We start from the raw sequence: 21424 nt of genomic DNA on the forward strand, positions 1-21424 counted from the left end.
CTTTCAAATCTCGATTTTCTTTTATTGTCTTATATTACAAATACATTTGTCATTGCTTAAAACAAGTTATAAAAACAGATCTGTACAATTCAATATTTATTACAATTTATTACTATAAACGATTCAATTCCTCGTTATATGAATGCATCATCTCGTCACTTGGACTCAAAAGTTGTCCAAATAACTTCAACCACAGCGGATAGTGTGATAATAGAGTTGTTACAGTATCTTCATCTTCCATATAAATATCCTTTAGCATCCTTAATGTTCCATTTTTAGAATCATCTGTGTGATGTGTAGGTTCTATTTGTAGTAAAATTACAAGGGATTGCATGTTTCTTGGGTAAAGGTCTACAATATCTTTATTTTGCTTTTCACAATGTTTCTTAATGCTTTTTAAAATTGACTGTATAAAATTCACAACTGTAGGAGCATGATCTAACTGTACTAATAATTCCTTCAGAAATGCACATATTAATAAGAAGATATATGAAGATTTAGTGGCAAATTTGAATAATTGATCTATCAAATTTATATTCTCTAAATCATCTGTATTGTCATCTTTATTTAAATCAATACACGATGATATGAAATTATTTAATAACGGTTGCTCTATTAATTTGCATTTCTGTGACTCATATATGGTTTCTATGGTTGAAAGTTTGAGGTCTAAACTGGAATTTTCTTGTACAGCATAACATAACAAATATTCACTTTCATCGCAGGTTTCTAATTCTGCTAGTTTTAGTATCGACTTTTCTATGTAACACTTATAGTATGAATCTGTGGATGCCAGGCATATTAAAGCACTGATTAAGGATAATAGATTATCGCTTGAGTCACAGCTGTCCAAGGTATCATCTGTTAAATATTTCTTCAACAAGCTTTTCAATAACGTTAAGCTTTGCTTTTCATCTCTGAGTACTTTGAAATTTTGAAAATTGTCATTGATTTTACACCATTCTCGTAGAACTTCCTGAAATAACAATAAATTATGAAATAATACAATAAACTTTTTATATATACTTTTACATACAAGATACCCACGATTACATGAAGTCTCACAGTATAACGTTGATATGCCTCCTTTGATACCTTATATGTCAATAATTTTGTTAAAGATAAACATAGTGCATTGAATATATCGTTAGATGGTAGGAATTTATTCTCTTCTAGTAGCTTTTTATATTCCTTTGAATTTTCTAGATTCTTATTAGCACTTTCACAACTATATAATATTGCTTTCAGGATCTTTTCAGCCATATCTTATTCACATTATTAAATAGAAGAGCGATGTCAATAAAGATGAAAAAGAAGTAGTAAAGATAAAATAAGAGAAATATATATAATTATGAGCCATGCAAAATCATAATTTCCTTAACAGGTAAAGTACATATCTATCTGTCAATATACTTACTAAGGTTATATTATTAAATATTATATACAAATCCTGTTGCATTTCTTCACAAACACAATTAATTTTATCAATACAAAATGTCAAATTCATTATAAATATTACGACGAATACAATACGTTTTATTTTATTGAAATAAATATTTGATCAACATTGAAATTTTTCGTGGATGACAAGAGTTCCCCAATTACTTTTTCATTATAATGTTCGGATAAATAAGTGTTATTTTATGTATTGCATAAAAATGTATTTTAATAACTAACAAAATTTGTTTCTTCTGCCAATTAAAATGGTATATTGAAAATAACGAATCTCTTTCATAATCTTAATATTGGTGATACTTCAGTTAAGTAATGTAATAAGGTTAGTATTACAAAATACCTATATAATAAGAAGAACGTTAATGAAATAGTGATATAATAATGAAAAAGATAGTTCATAATAATTATATGCATAATTTAGAATTGAAATCACTACATTATTGGTTTAAAAGCACTCTGTCACAAAATTACACAATTAAATATGGTAATATATTTAAGACTATGCAAAATACAATACATAAGACTGAAATGTCAAATATAAATACTAATATTCAACAATTTCTAAAGTAAGATATCAAAAATCAACTTAATAATATAACAATATAAAATTGATTATCTTTATTTAGTTTTACTCAGAAATTGCATGATAATTTTTATAATAAAGTGATATTAAGAAATGTTTTTGGATATTGGAAGATCTACGTTATACACAAATTACATGCAAGAAGAGCTAAATATAAAGCAGATTATTTTTATCACAAAAAATTACAGAAAAAGGTTTTGAATGCGTTATCAAAAAATGTATTATTAAAATGGAAAAATATTGTTTCATTTATGGATAAGTGCACTAATGACGCTATAGTTTCTGTCAATTATAAAAAAGCAGAGACACATTATTCTAAATCTTTATTGAGAAATTATTTTAAATATTGGAATAATTGTGTTTCAATGACAAATAAGAAAGGAGCCTTATTAGAAAAATCCGTTGCTTTCTACAATATATATTGTTTGAAAAACTGTATTATAAATTGGAAATTATATGTAGCGTTACAAAAGGAGAAAAAAATTATAAAAGATAAAATTGATAAGGTAATGTTAATGTAATAATTAACACTTGACTCGTGTAATTGTGTTCTAATTTATAAATAACTTTCTATTTAGGCACGTAAATTTTATGCAAAGAAAGTTTTACAAACTTTCATAAGAATTTGGATTAATAGTTGTGAATTTATATTACAAAAAAATAAAATAGCACATGCAGTTATGCATTATAAAAGTAAATTGTTAATAAAATATTTTGATGCTTGGAAAATATATCATGAATACAAACTAAAGAAGTTAAATATAGAAGAACATGTTTCGGTATACAATAAAACAAAATTGTTAAAACGATATTTTGATCATTTTATATCGGTAGGATGTTTAATTGTAAATTGCATTTACCATTGTTCTTAGTAGATTTTATTTTTTCCATATAGTGTGTAAATGAATCCATCACGGAGAAGACAATGAATGAAAATGTCGAAATGTTTTACAACTTCAAACTTGTACAAAAGACATTCTTCGCATGGCAAGACTGGTATAATATGAGTCTACAAAATTCAATAAAAAATCATGAGATTAGAAACATATTTGAAAACAGAAAAAAGAGTATAATGTTCAATAATTGGCGTTTATATATAATTAAAAAAAAATGCAAAAGAAGAAAGATACTTACAGCGGACAATTTTTATGAAAAAAAATTGGCAATTAAAACTTTAAAGAAGTTTTATGATTATGCTGCTTATAGAAAAGGGAAAAGAATTAGATTATCTTATTTAAACGATAAAAGTAAGGAAATTATGCGACGATTGCAATATATTTACATAGAAAAATGGAGAAATGCGCTTTACAGTGTTATACAAGAGAAACAAAAGTTATATCAAGCGATTCAATTTTGGGAATTGAATGTAACTCGTAAATACTTTTCCAATTGGATAGAATTTTCCCGACAGTACAAAATAAAAATGGTTCGTAAACAAGAATTAAACGAGATTGCCATTCGTTTCCTATTGAAAAGATTCATTTTACATTGGCACTCCAAGTTACAAGATGTTCTCTATATACGTAAAAAAGAATTTCTTGCGATTTCCATGATGGAACACAAAATTTTGAGAAAGTACTTTCTGCTTTGGGAACAGTATATTACACAAAAAGTGAAAATGAACGATGATGTGAAAGCGGCAATGAAATTACATAAACAGCTCTTGTTACGAGAAGGACTTAAAGAAATTTTAAGAAATTCCCTTTATAATATCGATTACCAACGTGATTTACAATTAAAAAATGCAGTAATGAGGTCATTTCAAAATTTTGAAATTTTAAAAGAATACTTCGATAAGTGGCACTCATTCGTTTATTTAAAAAAGAAATCAGTACCTGTCTGCAAAATTACAGATAGCGATGAATTTCAATTTAAACGTATTCAAATTCCATGTAATAATAGATATAATAATTTCGAAACTTGCTTAGTTTTACCAGAATATATGATGAAAAAAGATACAATTTTAAATGCATATAATTCATTTCACAAGTTTTCGCGAAAAAGCTGGTTATTTGATTCATTTTAATCACTTTAGAATAACAATATCTTAATTAAAAAAGTACAGTATAAATAGTAAGAAATATATCTCTAGAAACCATTTATTATATATATGTAAGATCGTAAATCTTGGGATAATTCAGGGATCGATTCTGTAGTCTGAAAATCGAGAATCGATTTTCAACGTCCTGAGCTACCGATCTTTCTTCTTCGGTCTTTAAAATCTTAAATAACTATTCTGTAACCTTGTCTGTCTCTAATATAACTCTCTGTCCGTCCGTTTGGGAAAATGCGTGCCTCTCAAAAATGGTTGTCCGTAAAACAAAAGAGGATCGCTCTGTCCGTGAAACAAAGCCTGTCGTGCTATCCGTAAAACAAAAAGAATCCCTATCCCATGTGAACTCTAGGGAGTTTACATATATGTATTTTAGATATATATATATAACCTCAAATAATAATTGTAGCTGTAATAGTAATAACCAACGATTGTTTTTTTAGTTAATTTGTTAAATATGCTCTTGAATGTACTACAGTTGATTTTATAAAAAAAGACAAAGTATGCGCTATAGCTTCATTATTTGATATTAAATAGATCTTTCGGGGACATGAAAGTACGATCAAGAATACACGAATTCGACTTCATCGACGAAGAAAACGGAACTTTTTACCTATCTTTACCTTTACCTGATAAGGCAGATTGCAATAAGCTTCTTGCTGTGAGAGCTATTTGTTTCAGATAAGAAAATAATGCATACATCTACGTGATATATCTTTTATTACGAAGTTCAAAAGAAAAAAAAAAAACATTTGATATTACATTTTTTTTTGTTTCGCATTAATACAAAATACAGAGGTTTGTAACCGATTACTAGTAGTGTTTAACGGAAACGATAATAAAGATAAAGATGGTGATTCTGCTGTAGTCTACTCAACGAGAAACATTCAGAAAGAAATTACACTACGTTGAAACTGCGAATAGTTTGACACAGTGGAAGTAGAAAAAATAAAGTGTGTTTTTCCATTTCTTTTAGGAAATTCTTATTTTTTTTTTCTTTTTGTTGACTCTTCCAATTTACCGGAGCTTTACGTAGATCATTGTTGTTAGACAAGTATATATTGATAAGTAGAATTGTTTCACAAACAGAATAAAAATTACCAATTTTTCAAACAGTCATGTCGATCGAAATGAACAACTTAATATACACGCCTGAGGACAAAAATCTATTATAGATTCTACTACTTACGTATAAATTAAATGTTATTGATGTAAACATCCCGAATCGACATATCGTAATAGGAAAAAATAAAATAAATTTATTATAATTACGAGCCCTAGCTTTAATTTTAAATCGTAAGAACATCTACCATGGAACATTGATTCTTTTTACATTTTACCTTTAAATTTTTCGAAGATTACACGGTCTGCTGTAATTCGGATAAATTAATGAAAGTATTGTTGGCTTTTGCACCATTTGTATTATTAGGCGGGAAGATTAGAGGATTTAAATTATTGTCCGGCGTACTAACGCTGTGTTTCCGGTATTTCGGTGTTGGTGGCCTTAGATCTGGTTCGGAGCAACCCCTTAACCAGTAAGAAATTACTCGTCCCTTCCCCTTTAATTCCACTTCACCTCTGAGCTCCAAATCGAACGTTCCAAACTTATCCAATATACATTTTGTTGCTTCAGAAATGTGTATGCGTAGCGCTATATCAAACATATTTAAGAAAAGGATTGGAATGAAAAAAACAAAAGGAAATATCAGTGATCCAAAGTGATTCAAAGTTATTTTTAAAAATAAACTTGGAATTAGAATTAAAATTTAATGGCATATCATTATATAGAAATACTAATATCACGAGGTTTCCCGGAAATGATTTAAGACGACTTACGTAGTCCCGAAGACTCCATCCTTGATGCAGTATTTACTGTATCACCAAAAAGACAATAATGTGGCATCTTTTGACCAACTACACCCGCGCAAACAGGTCCACTGTGTACACCAATTCTAACACTGAGTTGTGCATTCTGTTTATGCATTATAGTGAACGAACGTACAGAATCGAGAATCGCTAGAGCCATCAGGGCAATTTCTCTCACGTGTTTATTGCCGTTTCTTTCTGGCAAGCCAGACACTACCATGTATGCATCTCCTATTGTTTCCACCTTAGCGTAATTATATTATACGTCAGTAGCAATGCGAGCATCTTATTCAAAATTCTAATAACTACAATAAGTTACGGATATTTATGAAAATAAATTGAATAAAATGGATTCTAATCCATATTTAATAAAAATTTTTCATACTTTCATATTTTTATGGATATAAGTAAAAAAAAAAAAAAAGAAATAAAATCTAAATATAGCGAGTACTTTACTTTGGATGTTTTATACATGTGTCATCTTTAAATTTTTCATAAGTTCATAAATATCCGTAGTTGAGCAACAGCTTTGGATTTAGTTTTAGCAATTGATATCGAAGTACCTTATAAACATCGTAGAATTCGATGATGCGATCGAAAGTACTGTAGAGGTCGTTTAAAAAATCTACCACTTCCATCGGTGTACTTTGTGCACAGAGAGCTGTGAAGCCAACAATGTCACTGAAATAAATTGTCACGCACTCGAATTGTTCCGGTTGAACCATCTCTCCAGCCATCAACTGACACGCTACTTGCCTGTGATATTTTAATTACAAATAAATATAGAAATTCTTTTATTCTCGAAAGAAACAGCGTTTAGAAATATCAAGAAATGTAGAAATCTTAAGAAATTTCGGATTTAGAAATATTTTAAATATGTCGTTACCTTGGAAGCACTTGATACAGAAGTTCTTCGCTACGTCGCTTTTCTAGACTTAACTGTTCCGTTTTCTCCTCTACAAGGGCTTCTAAGTTATTTGCATACTGTTCCATACGTCTTAATAGATCGTCCATTAAATTTTCACAGTAGCCTCTGCAATGTTACAGCTTTTTTTTTTAAATCTAACGTCATTTTCAGTTTTAGATAAGGACGCTTTGTCGAAAAAAAAAATTTGTATTTTTTTACGGAGAAATACAAGACTTACTTCATAATGCCACGTATAGTTTCGCGAATCGCATGAAACGTTGGTCGTTCTTCTGGGATTTCGTTCCAACATTTCTCCATAAGGGATAAGATATCAGGTGGGCAGTCTTTTGGTGTCACTTCCGGTCTGAATGACGGCGTTTCTGATGCTGCAACCCGGCCGACGATCTTTTTCACGGGCAATTTATGCAAGAATTATCGACAATATGTAAGCGGGAAAAGTTAATCTGGCACGATATAAATATTTCGATACTTAACAATATTAATAAAAATGTATAATTTTCAGAATGTGGCATGATACTTGAACATGATTACGGTAAATCACAGGAAATCGCGGTAAATCGCATTAAAATATTAATCTTTATTATTGTTCTGCAAATAATCATAATGATTAATAACCATTAATTTTTTTATTTTTCTGTAATTATCTTTTCAATTATTTTTTTCTGTTATCAATTTTATAGTTATTTTCTATAATTTTTACTGTAATTGGATATCATACCACATTCTAAAAATTATGTCAAAATTTCTATCATACCTCTCGGGAAGTCATAAACGATTTCACAGATTCGTATGGGCCACCACGAATCACGATTTCCTCTAAGATGATCGCGAAACTATAAACATCTCCTTTCTGAGTTGCCGCACTGCCTGGTGTCACGGTTAATGACAACAGTTCCGGTGCGATCCAAAGCAATTCTATTAAACAGTAATCGCATAATGGCCGATAACGTTCCATTCGTTTTTCATAAACTGCTCTTACGTACTGGTATAATAATTATCATCCATTATTAAGTCAGACGGGGTAGTGAGTGTTTTGAGGCCAAAGTCTGAAATTTTTAAGACGAAACGGCCATCGATTAGGCAGTTGCAGGATCGAAGCTTTCCGTGTGCCGATACCTCGCTGGCATGAAGATAAGACATTCCCTGAAAAAATGAAACTTCTTTTTTGTATTTATAAAATTCTAGTAATATTATGCAAATTTTATTCGAATATCGATAAATCAGAGAGAAATATAAATTATACGAGTTAAAACAAATAACCATGGAAGGCGGTGACGAAATTTGGGATAAATAAATAAAAGTACTTTTACGTAAATTTAGGTAAATTGATATAGCGATGATAATATCTTTTATTTGACATAAAATATGTAACTTTTATGTAAATTTGAAATAAATTATTATCTGTTTTATGGATTTATTTTTAAGAATAACACGACGCGAAAAGAACGCGTACCTTAACGATGTCGTGGATTAGAGACATTCGAAAATTCCAATCCAATTTAATAGCTTCGTTCTCTAGAACGTCTTTCAAGGAACCTCGAGGACAGTACTCTGTCAAGATTAACACGGTCGGTGATGGAGAACAGAGACAAGCGCCGATAAATCTGAAATTCGTTTTTCACATTTCATCTAGCGAATAATAGTTTGTTTTCGATATTGTAACATCATGTTGCTACACAATCATATTATTAACATACCTGACTGTATTTTCCGATGTAACGTCTCGAACTTGTTTAATCTCCCACAATAATTTCTTGGTCACGTCAACTACCTTCTTCTTAGTGACTTTTTTAATAGCCACTCTTTCTCCTTTATAAATTCCAACGGTGGTGAATACCGTAGTTGGAGGTACGGATTCGCAGCTGAATTGCGATCCACGACGAATACGCTGCTCCAATCCAAAATTCTGTAAAAACAGAGTTGATTTTATTATGTTTTCTTCGTTCGACTCGTTAGTATTCACCTCAGCTATCGTTTGGTGCAGATTAATTTTCGAAGAGAACGGTTTCCCTATTTCTAGGAGCAGTTCTTCGGGTCTGATTCTCCAGGACATGTTGTTCAGATCGGCCGACACCCTTAAACGTCTGCAAATATACGTGTATAAATGTTATTATATTAATATTATATTAATATTGGCAAAAAATTCTATACAAAATCGTATAACATTGTAATATAATATAATATAAATATAATACTGTATCGCGTAATAATGTCAGTAAGATGGAAATATTACTAGCCTGTACAACACACATATCGCGGTAACAGCAACGAGTAAAAACAGAATGAGGGTCAAACTGGTATAAGCGATAAAAGTATAGGCTTCGGTCCTGGACGTGCAAGAAGGATCGTTTCCTAGAAATCCACACTCCGGAACATCGGCAGGAGGACCTTCTCTTCCTCCGGGCCAATGAATCTTCTTCCCAGCCACGGGACTATATTCTCGATTTAATCCTAAATAGTGCGCAACGACTTCGAACCTAGAAAATTTCGAAGGAATATTAGTTCCGCATAAATTTATGGAACAATATCTAATTGCGGTATACGCGATACATATGTATATATATATGTTTCGTCAAAATTCTGCTTGGTATTCAAAGTAAATTCGAGGGTTTCACAATGGCGGCGAATTTGGTTCGAATGTACTCAGTTGACTGATAGAATGGCGGTTGATTAGCAAACGGATCGGAGGAATGGCTGGCTTAATTGACGCTGACCTTCCCGTGATAGGATCTAAATCCAGGATACTGTAGTCCGCGTCGCGATCTCCATTGTCGTCGATCCTCACGTGCCCCGTAATACCAATGAAGTCTCGGTCCCACATTCTCCTCGTTATCGATATGCCGTCTGTGATATCTCCATCCTCGGACAGAGTTTCGTTCAATGCCATTCCGAGCAAATATACGCCGTCGTAGAAAGCTCCGATAAAGAAATTCACCTGAAACGCGATAAGACCTGTTCATCGTGCTTGTCGTTTATTCGATCATTATTTAGTATTATTATTTCATTTTACTCGATGGATTTGTTAAGTTTAAAAGAATTCTTTTAAAATATAGCAAAAGTTTTATCACGTTTCTTCCTCGATGTTATGTTATTCGATGGACATCGGTTTTTTTTTTTTGGCACTTTGAAAGTATAACTCTGTCCGCGAAGACTCGTTAAATATTCGTTAGTTTAGTTAGCTTTATCAGGTATTTATGGGCTAATAGGATACTAATACCTCTTCTCCTTCCGAGAAAGAATAATTGTAGTCGGTTTGAGCTCTTTGGCGAACAGTGTCGGCAAAATCTTGAAATCTCGGACTGGTTGGTTGTAAAAGAGATACTCTGAGCAACGCCTCGTACGCTTTTCTAGCAATGGCATCGTTCTCGTCGCCAACCTGCCAATCGTGGTCACCCCAATAGGCTCCCTGAATTTTGATTAAAAAGGGAAAGAAATTTGTTTGTCCGTCTTGTATAACACTCGCGTATATGTAAGTTTTCGAATTTTAATTTCAATTCCGATTAAAGCGTTCCGACTTGGATTTTAAATTTGAATTCGGATCGAACTTTTTTTAACATGCTAATTGTATTCATTCGCGTAAATTTCCTCCTACACGTGTTTAACGAAATTAATCGCATATTTATTTATATCCGATACGGCTGGCCAGCCGAGTGCCGACTGATTTTAACAGTTTCGCATCTGTAAAGGAAGCTACGAAGATTTTTCTGCATCGCTTAATTGTCATATTGTTCCGCGCTACTTTTATTTCGTCTATCGTTGATTTACCTATTTTAGTTCGAAAAATCGGTCTACTTTCGCCAAGTTAAGAACAATGGACGCTTTAAACCATTTTTTCGTATCGTGGAAAAGAGATTTTCGTAATTTTCAGAAAAAATTATTTTCGTTTTACTTGAAATATTTCAACATCGAGGAAGGCCCAATCTCCCCTGGTCATTTCCAAGTCGTGAGCAGCCAACATAAACTTTCTAACCAGAGTTCCTCGAACGCTAAGGATCAGCACTGTCGGGAAACGAACGACGCGTTAATTTAAAAACAGAAAAAACACGCAGTTAGAAATGTTAATTGAAAGGAAATCCAGATATATATATATGTGACGTTTACCTCGTGCATACATACTAGCATCGCGCAAATAATAATGGTAGGACTCGTCCTCGGAATTTCCATCGAGTTCTCTCACGAACTTCAACAGCCCTTCTTTTCTTAAACCGTATTCCAAATTTTTCCCAACAGTCCACGAGAACAGATCGGATCTGTCCAATATGAGCGCTACGTGGGACCATCCAAATTCTTTAAATATACTAGAGAATACCAGTCGAAGTCGACACTGGCAATAAGACATCCTCGTTAGAGTTGGATATTTGCTTTTGTCTTTGAAGATTCCCTTGAAAGCAAGAATTCAGCATCGAATGATATATTCCAAGCAACTTTTGAAATATAATTTATAAATTGCAGAAAGTTTTCAATTATTTATCTATTCCCCTCTAAAACGGAATTTATAGCTGAAAGATAGATTTAAAACTTCACAGATTAAATAAAATCGAAATAACGAAATAGAAAAATGGACCTGTCGCCTCTTTTACCCGTGGCTTTCAGTTATTTTATTCGCGCGTATGATATACGTTTTAGTTTTATATTAGTCGCGTTAACAAGCGCGCGACTAATTAAGAATACTAACGAAGTCGTAAATAGGGATGCGGTATCAGGAGAGATATCTCGCGTTCTCTTCCACCTAAATGCTTCCGTTACATGCGATAATTAAGCGAAAAACGCGATCAATTAACTTAACGAACATAGAAGCATAATTACACTCTCCTTACCGAGCTTTCATTCTTCCATTTATTGATTCTCCCAAGGATACCCGATGTTACGGACAGTTCTTCCTCCGATGGCGGCTTCATTGAGTTGAAAATGTCGTAATATGAAAACGAACAGCGTTATGTAAATAATTGCTAACGAGTAGACTACCGATATAATTATGTTATTATATAATTTTATTCGTGCAATTTATGCTACATATATTATCTTCTTTTAACTTTCTATCGACTTTCTAGAATTTAGCAACCGATCTATCCCTAAGAAAATGTCCGAGTTATTGTTAGGAATGTGGATTGATTGGATTTTTAACGATAGATACAAATATCTTCTAAAAAATATGAAGGTTCGTTCTCTGTTTGTCTTTGACGAGCTACAGCGAATTAGAATGATCGATACTTGGTCACCCATTCCAGTGATTATGGGAGTGTTCCAATAGGCGGCGAGTTTTGCCACGGGTTCCAGGGCGAAAGCACAGGCTGGACCGATAAACGCGATCACGTTCGCTCGGAAGTGCATGTCAGCGGCTATACCTGGTGCCGCGGATCCGCTACACAATGGATAGCTGCGAATCATAGAGCTATGTTAATATATAACCGTAAGGTTATATCGTTCCTAGTTGATTAATAAATTTGCCATTTAAAATTCACAATCCCGTTGAACAAAGTACGAAGTTTATAAAAAAAATCTACGAAACGAAACAAGATTAACGAATAGTTGTAGAATTGTATTTTTAGATTCATAATTCTATTAGAAATTACGATGAAAAAGGATTACGACGAGAAATGGAAATGTATCGAATATTAGAATAAAAAACAAGCAAACGTGATATTCAAATTTCTATTAAAAGTATGAAACTTTGCATTCCTTTCCAATGTTTCGTAAATATAACAATTTCATATAACAATTTCATACGTATATCGATATTCTCGGTTTTCTAATATAACCGAGTGTATCGATTCGGATACTGTGGATATAAAAGTCTTCCGTTACGAGTGCCGCAATATTTTCGCCAGTCACTGTACACGGCAAACAACGATTTTCTCATATTTCTCTGAAAGTTGCGAAATTCCTTAACAAGGAAAAGACACGAAGAAAAAGTTTGATATAACGTTAAAAATCTTTTCTTCTTCGTTTATATTATCTATTCCAAAAGTTGCGAAGCCTGTTTCTTCGTCGTTCTATATACCTCTTTGGATCGATTCGAAGGAAGAAGGTCCGCTTTAACGTGACCTGCCGGTCTACTATTTGTCGGCAATCTTTCAGGATCACGTGTTTTCCTGTGCGCCGTTTTCTTCGCAACGCGATCCCATTCGAGTCGACGACGGAACAAAAAGGAAGCACGGGACAATGGGTCGTAGGAATCAAACAATACCGGGAAAAGGAACAGAGGGCAAACGAGTTGATGGATGATGGTGTTTCGTCGTGCAAACAGGTTGCAGGATCGAATTACCGGTCTAAGGGAAAAGAGGAAACGATCGAAACAGGGTGTCGTATACGAGAGATATCCCCGGAGAACCGGTGGAACCGTTCGTAACGCACCTACGACTCGAATGATTGATAATTGTTGGGAGTGGGCCGGGCTGGCGGAATGCAGCGTCATTTCAAGCGTAAAGTACCACTCGGAAATAATGATAGATTTAAATCGCACCGTTGAATGGCCAATGATTGGATATACCGGCTGATCCTAGGGATATTATCACGCTCGGTCATCCTTGCCCTTCGCTACCTTCGTTAACCGATTGTGACGTGGATTAATTCGTTCTGTCGGATTAGTCTAATTCTACGTCGTTCGATCGCACAGAGGAAACCTGGCACTCGTTGGACTTTTGTTAGTTTCAGGTTCGCAGCGAAAGTTTGATATTCGATATCCGATATTTGGCATCGATGTTTTAGTAATCGGTACTTGTTTAGCATTTGCTGGTTTTTATATATATTTTTTCATATTTTAATCGAATATGATAGGGGAAGAACGCGATAAATACATTTCCGTTCGTTTCCCGGTTTAAAAGTTATTTTATGACTAAATAATAGTATTTTAATATGACGCGCAATGCGAAATTTGAACGAGCCTTCGGGAAAAAGATCGAAATTCGCTGGCCACGTCTGCGGGCCACGTTTGCACGTTCGTAGGTCACGTTTGCACACCAGATACGCACGTTCGCGTGTTTACAGCTCACGTTTTTACACCGAAGGTAGAAAATGAAAACAATCTGTTAGATCCAACGACATAAGCTTTTTAAAAATAGCTCTTAAAGTGACAACATTTTATAGTAGCCAAATATACCACTATAACTCTGATACTCTTTTATAAAAAATTTAAAACGTTGATATTATTTTTAACTTTTCAAAATTTACTACATTCTCCAATTTCATTCAAATTTCGGACGACTAATCTCGTTTCACCAAACAGTGGTCACGATCAACGAGTCACGGCATCGAAGGCCTGTCTTTTGTGCAAACGGCAAACGTCTGTCCAATTGGATCAATGTAATGACATGGAAGCGATGAGAACGCGTGGTCAAAAGTAAATCAGTTTACACAGGGTCGCGCGTAATACACGCAATCTAGGGCAGAGACACTTTATTCTACTTTCCTTATTTTTCTTTCGTTTTACGTAAACGGAAGGTCAATTGGTAGAACGCACAAACAAGTACGAGAAGAATTACGAGCGAATTGTCGGCAAACAAAAATACGACGTAAAATCAACGACGTTACTACGCATAAACATACGTAAACGATGGTCGTTCAAGGGTCAAGAAACGGAGACTAGGAATCGTATCGATGGGACGTTTTTTACATTCGTCTTACCTTCCTTGAACCTTGCGCAACTTTATGTTGTGCACGCTTAAGAAGTCATTTACTTCGGCCAAAGCCAAGTCGACGGCTGGACCGCATCTCTCCAGATCGAAAGGACTATTCAAGCGAGAAGCCATAAGAACGCCTACGTTGTACACTCTTATGGAACGTTCATCATACGCTGAACAAACAAATACAACTGAATTTATGCCATTTGAAGATCGCAGTTATTATACGTTATTGTCCTCTTTTATTTTAATGTCGCTTTAAGATGCATACCTATATTGCATATCTATTGCATATCTATTGGTCTTTTTAAAATCAATTTTGTTACGCTCTAATAATAAAACACGTGATAATCTTTATTAGCGACTCTGTAATTAAGTTACATCTTGAAAAAAAGAACAATCTCTCGATTGCTGATATTGATACGAATACAAAATGTTTAACGAAGCAACCAGCTCGTTTACATTATTTGAATTTGATTTGATAAGGACGAATTTGTATATCTTTTCATAATTAATACAGTTTGTTGGAATAAATTAATAATATAAACTGATATTTAAAAAAAAAGTGGCTTATGGACGTGCATTTAAACGTGACGTATCAAACGCCATCGCGCTCAACAGAAACTGGATCGAGACTCAAACAAGTAGAAGAAGTCGTTGTTGTGTCAGCCATCGAAACAAATTGCACAGAAAGTATGTTTATTTCATTCATACGCACAACTGCTTGCTACATCGGAAAAACGAGGGTCGCCAAAGATTGTATGTTTCTACTAATACTAATTTTTATACTTTTTAATATTCTATCCTTCTACGATCCTTTTCCACTCTTGAACGTATAGTTGTCGATGGATCGACAATATTTTTAGTAGTAAAAATACTTTAACCGTTAAAAATAAATCGTTGGTCTACCATTCGTAAAAAAAAAAAAGAAAAGTCTGACGTGCTAGAATATATTTATTCGATTGTCTATTTAATTAATACGAATATTATTTAAAAAAATTTAATAGAATATTTTAATCTTACCTGGAGTAACGTTGACAAAACCCATAGTCTGAGAAATCACTGCGATTACGAAAAACTTCGTACTCACGGACAACACCTGTTTGCGTAAACTATTCTCCATTCTTTTCTATTGCGATTATTTTAATAGTAAAAATCGTTACGTTCGGTTAATAAGAATTATTATATTTATAGCAGAAAAGGTTGAAATTAAATAATTATTATCAACAAATTCGAGAAACTTCTTTTTTATTGGATTGGTATAATTCTATCATAACTTTCGCATAGCGTATCGCGTGACGGAACACCGGTTAGAACATATCTAAACCACCCCCGAAGAAGATTCACTCTTATATACCGATTGATACAACGCGTTCGTGTCACTTCGTCAAACATTTGTTAGAAGATTTAATGCCTTGGATGTTAGCACACGTGTGTCTCTTTTCTCGGGGAATCACGGCGAGTTACGATAAATTGTGTTGTACGCGAGCAAAATAAACTGGAATATATGCATTTCGAAGATTTGGTACATGCGCTTTGACGATTAAAGCAGGCTATGCCTGTTGCTTCTACGCATGCCTGGTGATCCCACCTTTCGATATTTTATCCAAAGGACACTTTTTCTCGTTGTTTAGGAATAGTGGAATATTTATTTCCATTTGCTGGAGGAACTTCGGTATTTCCCAGACGAATATTCTTTCTCCTCTTGAGCGACGAGTTCTTCGTCCAGGAGGAGCTCGAAATTCCCCAATGCTTCCGGTGGTGGACATTTGTTCCATCTTACGCTGTGTACAATCGTACATTTTGATCGAAATTGGAAAAATTGAGTTTTTAAAAATAAACGAAGATTACAGGAGAAACATGATAACTCATATTTTCCATCTTCCATAGAAGACCAATTTTTAAATTCGATATATTGTCAATCGAATCCACGTTCCTATCGTTTTATTTGATTTTGCAATTAAATATATATTTTTCTGATCTTCATTCAACGTTTTGAAAAATACTTATGGCACTAGTAATAATACTAATTAATTTCAACTAGTGTAAAAACTAATCTAGTATTCGTTTCTTACAAAATATCATAAACCCATCTTCTACTTTCAAAATGCTTTAAAGGCTCTTTAAATGTGACACTTACTCTGGGACACCCTCAGGTGGTACGACGATTGAAATTATGTTGTCGATTAATTTGTATTTTAAGATTCGGTCGTTTACTGTGGTGGATGTCAACGACGGAGATGCGTTCACCTGTAGGAAATATAGGAAAGATTGGTTACCACAAGAAGAAATAGGGTAAATGGTATTAAATACAGTTAAATACTGAAAGGATTATTAAGAAATCGAAGAACCTCGATAAGCCACGGTTTAAGATCGTTATCGATGATGATGTCGTAGCCGTAGCACTCGAAACAGTGTCGATCGTTTGCCATAACTGGAGCGACAGCTTTCAAAGAATGCACGATGCACCAAGTGATGTTTGCGAATAGCTTTTCCGTGACCGCTTTCCCACGCGTGCTTTCCAAGTATAATCTCAAATTGTGCACGCTTAATTTACCACCATGCTTGCTATTATATTCTTCCTGGAATATTCGTATGTTTTCAGAACTCTATGTTATCCTCGTTTAGTTTTTCTTATATTTCGTTCTCGAATTTTTATACATTTATGCAAAATTTAAATTGTGTAAAAGCGTTTATATTAAAATAAAATATTGCACTAAAATCCGCAGTCTATTTATATTTATATATTTTTCCTTTCTTCGTAGAAACAGAAAAAATTCACTTACACCATGCTTTTGTACAGACACGTTCGTAAGATGAACATACATATTGTCTAATTCTTGAATACTAGTGTCGTACTTGACTGTACAAAATCGGCAAAATCCTAGTTTGAAGAGATACGCTTTTAATGGTCGAAAAGACGTAATAAGAACGTATAGCCTCAGATCAAACTTTTTTCCTCCTATTAGAAGCGGATTGTCAATGTACCTATGTATTTATTTCGAAAATAGGAAAATATTTTTCATTTCAACGTTCTTCGTTTAAGTTATGTTTTAATATCGTAGTATCATAAGAAAAAGATAATTAGATATCGATCAAAACAGTGTCGTCTGTCCTTCGGTTATTAGTTTATATAGAAAAAAAAGCCTATGTGACTAGAGTCACCTAGTTCTTGCGGAGCGCTAACAGGATGAGATTAGAGAGAGAAAAAAAATAGAGCTAATGAAGGGGGATGATTTGAATTCAAAGAGTCGTTGATCGAGAAGCGTTGAGCGGTTAATCGAGAAGTGAGAGTGAGTCGAGAGGGCAGAGTTAATCGACGAGTCGAAGAGTAGAGCGGTTAGCGTTGTTGAGAGTAGAGTTGTTAGCGTTGTGGAGTTGTGTCAGTTACTAGCGTAGCTGAGAGAGTAGGTTGTTAGCGTTGTTCAGTTGCGCGAGTGGTCAAGTTAGAGTAAGATTGTTACAATTAGTTCCATATTATACAACCATCGTTTTCTGTCTCATTAATATCTGTATAACTAATTTATTGTAAATAAATTACAAATAATAAATAATATCAAAGAAATTGTATACCTAATATTTCCGCGATACTACAATATTACTAATTTAGCATCTCTATATTTATAATAAAACTATAGATTTTGTTCAAAAAGCTCCTCAATTTTAACATAAATTAGATGAATCGTAGAGGATCATCTTGTACCTGGATATTACATACGATTCTTTCGCTAAATTTGGATTGAATGGGTTTTTTGCTTCTCGAGACCACTTCTTCAGTTTACTTAATTTATTGATTAGAAATATACCAGCGCCTTGTGATTTGCCGCACGGTTTCATAATCCAGGTGCTTTGTGGTGATTTTCGGTACTCCTCGACGAACATATTGTAGTCTAAAATAAATTTATCTTATTAAGTATTTCGACTATAATAATACTTTATTATATGCAATGGCGCTGATATTAATATTCGGAAGCCATATATATCTATAATACATTATCCTATATTACAACAATATTTTACCTGCCGGTAAAACAAACGTGATAGGTATGAAATCGAGATAAAGATATTTTCCCGGTCCATCTCCTCTTTCCGCTAAAGGATTTCCCTCGCGCTCCAATTCTTTCCGGTAGCGTTTTATATTTTTCACCAACAAGTCTTTTCGAGTTAATTCGTAATGATTCGGGAAATGATTAATTATTCTACAAGTTGAGATACTACTTAAATATTAGCCATAAGAAAATTGTACGAATATATCGTGTGTATCATACAGATATTTTTTAGATTTTTTGCTGCAAACCTTTACTTGATAAAAAATTAGAATAAAACATGAACGATAGTTTTAAATGTAGAATTAGTGGTAAAGATGATGTAATCAAATATTATTATTCGTGTAACAAATAACTGCATGTACGTGTTCAATTTCGTTTGAAATTTCATCAATTAAATCACGATAGTATCGTATTCTATTATATTGTTAATGAAAATGAAAAGTTTTGTATGATACGCATGATTCAGGATGTTCGTAAAAGTCTTATACGAGTGTTAGATACTTTAGTGGGTCACTAAATATAAAATAAACGACGAATGTTTAAACATTGTTTTATGTTTTAACAAAATGGATATTTAACTGTTTGTCGTCCATCCTATATCCTGTTTCTACACTGAATATATTCCTGCACGATTGCGTGACTGCCCTAAAATAATTTTAAAAGCTTGCGTAACTTTTTCTTAATTCATTCCTTTCGTAGAATTTTCAAATAATACAAGTCGGTATAAAAACATTTGGATAATACAATTTTATCTCTTACTTCTTTTCCTTCGGTAAAATAAAAAGTAATTGTTACCAATAAAAATTCCAATCATCCTCCGGACCAACTTGAACCCATCCCCTCTTCTCGAAATTATGTACTATTACAGATTTATCCACGTCCGTGCAAAACGTCACTTTCGTTTTGTCCGTTCCACTTGCCGATACTCTGTAAATGTTTAGAACTTTTCTAGAAGAAGAAGAAGAAAAAAATAGCCAATCACTTGCTTTATTCCGTATTTTTTAACCCTTCAGGGATAGCACGCGATTCTTTTCGTACGACCGAATATATAGGATAAACACCATCGAAAATGCGAAATACGATACGCTTTACAAACAGAGAACTACAACAGAGATAAGAAACGCACAGTCCAAGGATGCAATAGGCTGGGGCCCGAGAATAGCCAAACAGTCCGTGCACATTGTACAGACACCATCCTTGATGGGTTAAGTCATTTTCTTAATGTTGTATCACGTTCGTTTTCCTTCTTGTTTACCTGCCGTGATTGTTAGATACGCTTAAATTTGTGACACGTTTATTTTCAGCTATTGTACCGGACGCCATGGTTTTCGATGAGAAAAAGTTAGATCGATTCACCGTGGATACGCGAATTTTGAATGCATCCAGTCCCCGCGCATCAGGAATGTGATAAACAAGCGATAAAAATGAATGCGGAATAAAATTTGAGTCAGATACGCTTTATGCTTACGGTCAGATACGGTTACTCTTTCACATTTAATTTACGGTATATTACTACTTGTACTCTATTTTCTTCTTAACATAATTCTTCGTAACATAATTTCATAATTCCTCCACGCTTATTTAAAATTCAAATATTTTAGAACATGCGTTGTTAATATTATTTGATCATAGCTCGCATTAATATTAATTATATTATTTACATATAATCGCAAGCATCGACAGCAATGGCACACTGAGATCTTCTCGATTCCGAACAGTAAAAGATATAAACAGCACACAAATATATGAGAAATATTTTTCCAAGAGGAATATAAATTGACTCTGTTTAGTAATGCTATATTTAACATAATTTGAATTTAAACAATGAACGGATAAAGAGAAGACGATTTTTGAAACGTTTACAAATGATTCCCAAAACTTCGGAAATGATTAATCGATTACTCCGTACCTGTATATCTCCTTGAAAAACAATAAAAATACCTGTAAAATATTGCGTCTTAAATATTCGACGACTTACAAAATGGGAAGCAATTAAATTATAAAAAGACAACGCTGTGAGTTACGTCCACATAAAAAAGATGAAAAGAAATATTACGCTGTTGTATAGATTATTGTTGTTAGCTAATTTACAAAAATCATCGAATTAAAATGTAAAGGTTACCGCCATTTATAAATATCGTTGAAAAACTTACTGAAAGCTTCTTTAACTTTCTTTTTGAATATCTATTTTCAGAATCTTAAAGTAGATACCTTAAAGTATTTGAATGATTTTTTCCAAAATTCCTTAAACAAGTAAACGCGTGAAAAATCGCATCAAACCTCGGAGACATTGTACCATATTGGGGTTAATAACGTCTCTATATATGTAAACTTCTAATTAAATCGATCAATGGGTCGATTATCGTTTTACCTTCTCGCCATGTCTACTTGCGTTACGATATACTCTCAATCTTAAATCGATCATAATTTTCAAAAGTTTGACCGTTTTTATTAGACAAAATAATCCCTGCGAGAAGAAACGATTAATTTGGTTATACTGTGACAAATCAACACGTTCGATCAAGATCGAGTGGTTTGACTTCGCGTTAAAAGACAACCGGCAGATTTCAAGTGTGTTTACATCGCTCTTATTTTCTTTTTCCTATCTGCCTCGATTGTACGTTTCACGTATCAGAAACCCGCTAGCGTCACAGTAAGAAAGACGTATTTGATCGTTTAGCTTTTCTATTCGACAAAGAAGTTATTTCATATTTGCAATATTTCCAAATTGTGTTGTTATCAAATAATTTCATTCTTTTGAAATTTTCGACTGTCCTTTTAATCCGTGTGATCATATTTTATAGTGGTTTATTTCTTATACAACACATCGAAAAAGCAGTTAACTTGAAAAGGGTATGTATATTAAAAACA

General features: G+C 33.3%; 4 protein-coding genes across 7 annotated transcripts; 1 reads left to right on the forward strand and 3 right to left on the reverse strand.

The window, feature by feature from the left end:
• Nucleotide 1: 1 nt before the first annotated feature.
• On the reverse strand, nucleotides 2–3032 carry LOC100643696. Of its 2 annotated transcripts, none has more exons than XM_020864277.2 (3): nucleotides 2899–3032; nucleotides 1048–1265; nucleotides 2–976 (listed from the first exon to the last, which is right to left on the reverse strand). In XM_020864277.2, exons 1-3 carry the CDS (start codon nucleotides 2948–2950, stop codon nucleotides 113–115), a joined length of 1134 nt encoding a protein of 377 aa, XP_020719936.1. In that variant the 5' UTR covers nucleotides 2951–3032; the 3' UTR covers nucleotides 2–112. The 2 variants fall into 2 exon arrangements, with proteins under 2 accessions (XP_020719936.1, XP_003397127.1); XM_003397079.4 differs by lacking the exon at nucleotides 2899–3032 and adding an exon at nucleotides 1418–1425.
• Nucleotides 1639–5362, forward strand: LOC110119515. 3 transcript variants are annotated; one of them, XM_048408030.1, is made up of 4 exons: nucleotides 1639–1777; nucleotides 1877–2544; nucleotides 2617–2817; nucleotides 2934–5362. In XM_048408030.1, exons 2-4 carry the CDS (start codon nucleotides 2290–2292, stop codon nucleotides 4062–4064), a joined length of 1587 nt encoding a protein of 528 aa, XP_048263987.1. In that variant the 5' UTR covers nucleotides 1639–1777; nucleotides 1877–2289; the 3' UTR covers nucleotides 4065–5362. The 3 variants fall into 3 exon arrangements, with proteins under 3 accessions (XP_048263987.1, XP_048263988.1, XP_048263989.1); XM_048408031.1 differs by having other exon boundaries at nucleotides 2227–2544; XM_048408032.1 differs by lacking the exons at nucleotides 1639–1777; nucleotides 2617–2817 and having other exon boundaries at nucleotides 1802–2544.
• On the reverse strand, nucleotides 4793–15627 carry LOC100642884 (atrial natriuretic peptide receptor 1). Its single transcript, XM_012310848.2, has 19 exons — nucleotides 15528–15627; nucleotides 14509–14677; nucleotides 12097–12262; nucleotides 11703–11777; nucleotides 10987–11266; nucleotides 10775–10884; nucleotides 10103–10291; nucleotides 9600–9820; nucleotides 9123–9362; nucleotides 8849–8969; nucleotides 8583–8791; nucleotides 8339–8489; nucleotides 7869–8028; nucleotides 7640–7800; nucleotides 7103–7269; nucleotides 6844–6990; nucleotides 6521–6713; nucleotides 5928–6201; nucleotides 4793–5742 (listed from the first exon to the last, which is right to left on the reverse strand). The coding sequence occupies exons 1-19, from the start codon at nucleotides 15625–15627 to the stop codon at nucleotides 5450–5452; spliced, it is 3426 nt and encodes a 1141-aa protein (XP_012166238.1). The 3' UTR covers nucleotides 4793–5449.
• Nucleotides 15628–15735: 108 nt separating this feature from the next.
• On the reverse strand, nucleotides 15736–21393 carry LOC100645328 (polyglutamylase complex subunit TTLL1). Its single transcript, XM_012310854.3, has 9 exons — nucleotides 19809–21393; nucleotides 19349–19501; nucleotides 19133–19198; nucleotides 18525–18703; nucleotides 18208–18394; nucleotides 17291–17492; nucleotides 16856–17086; nucleotides 16645–16754; nucleotides 15736–16288 (listed from the first exon to the last, which is right to left on the reverse strand). Exons 1-9 carry the CDS (start codon nucleotides 19874–19876, stop codon nucleotides 16153–16155), a joined length of 1332 nt encoding a protein of 443 aa, XP_012166244.1. The 5' UTR covers nucleotides 19877–21393; the 3' UTR covers nucleotides 15736–16152.
• Nucleotides 21394–21424: the final 31 nt, after the last annotated feature.

The sequence above is a fragment of the Bombus terrestris genome, chromosome 8 (genome assembly GCF_910591885.1).
Source record: "Bombus terrestris chromosome 8, iyBomTerr1.2, whole genome shotgun sequence".
Lineage (NCBI taxonomy): Eukaryota > Metazoa > Arthropoda > Insecta > Hymenoptera > Apidae > Bombus > Bombus terrestris.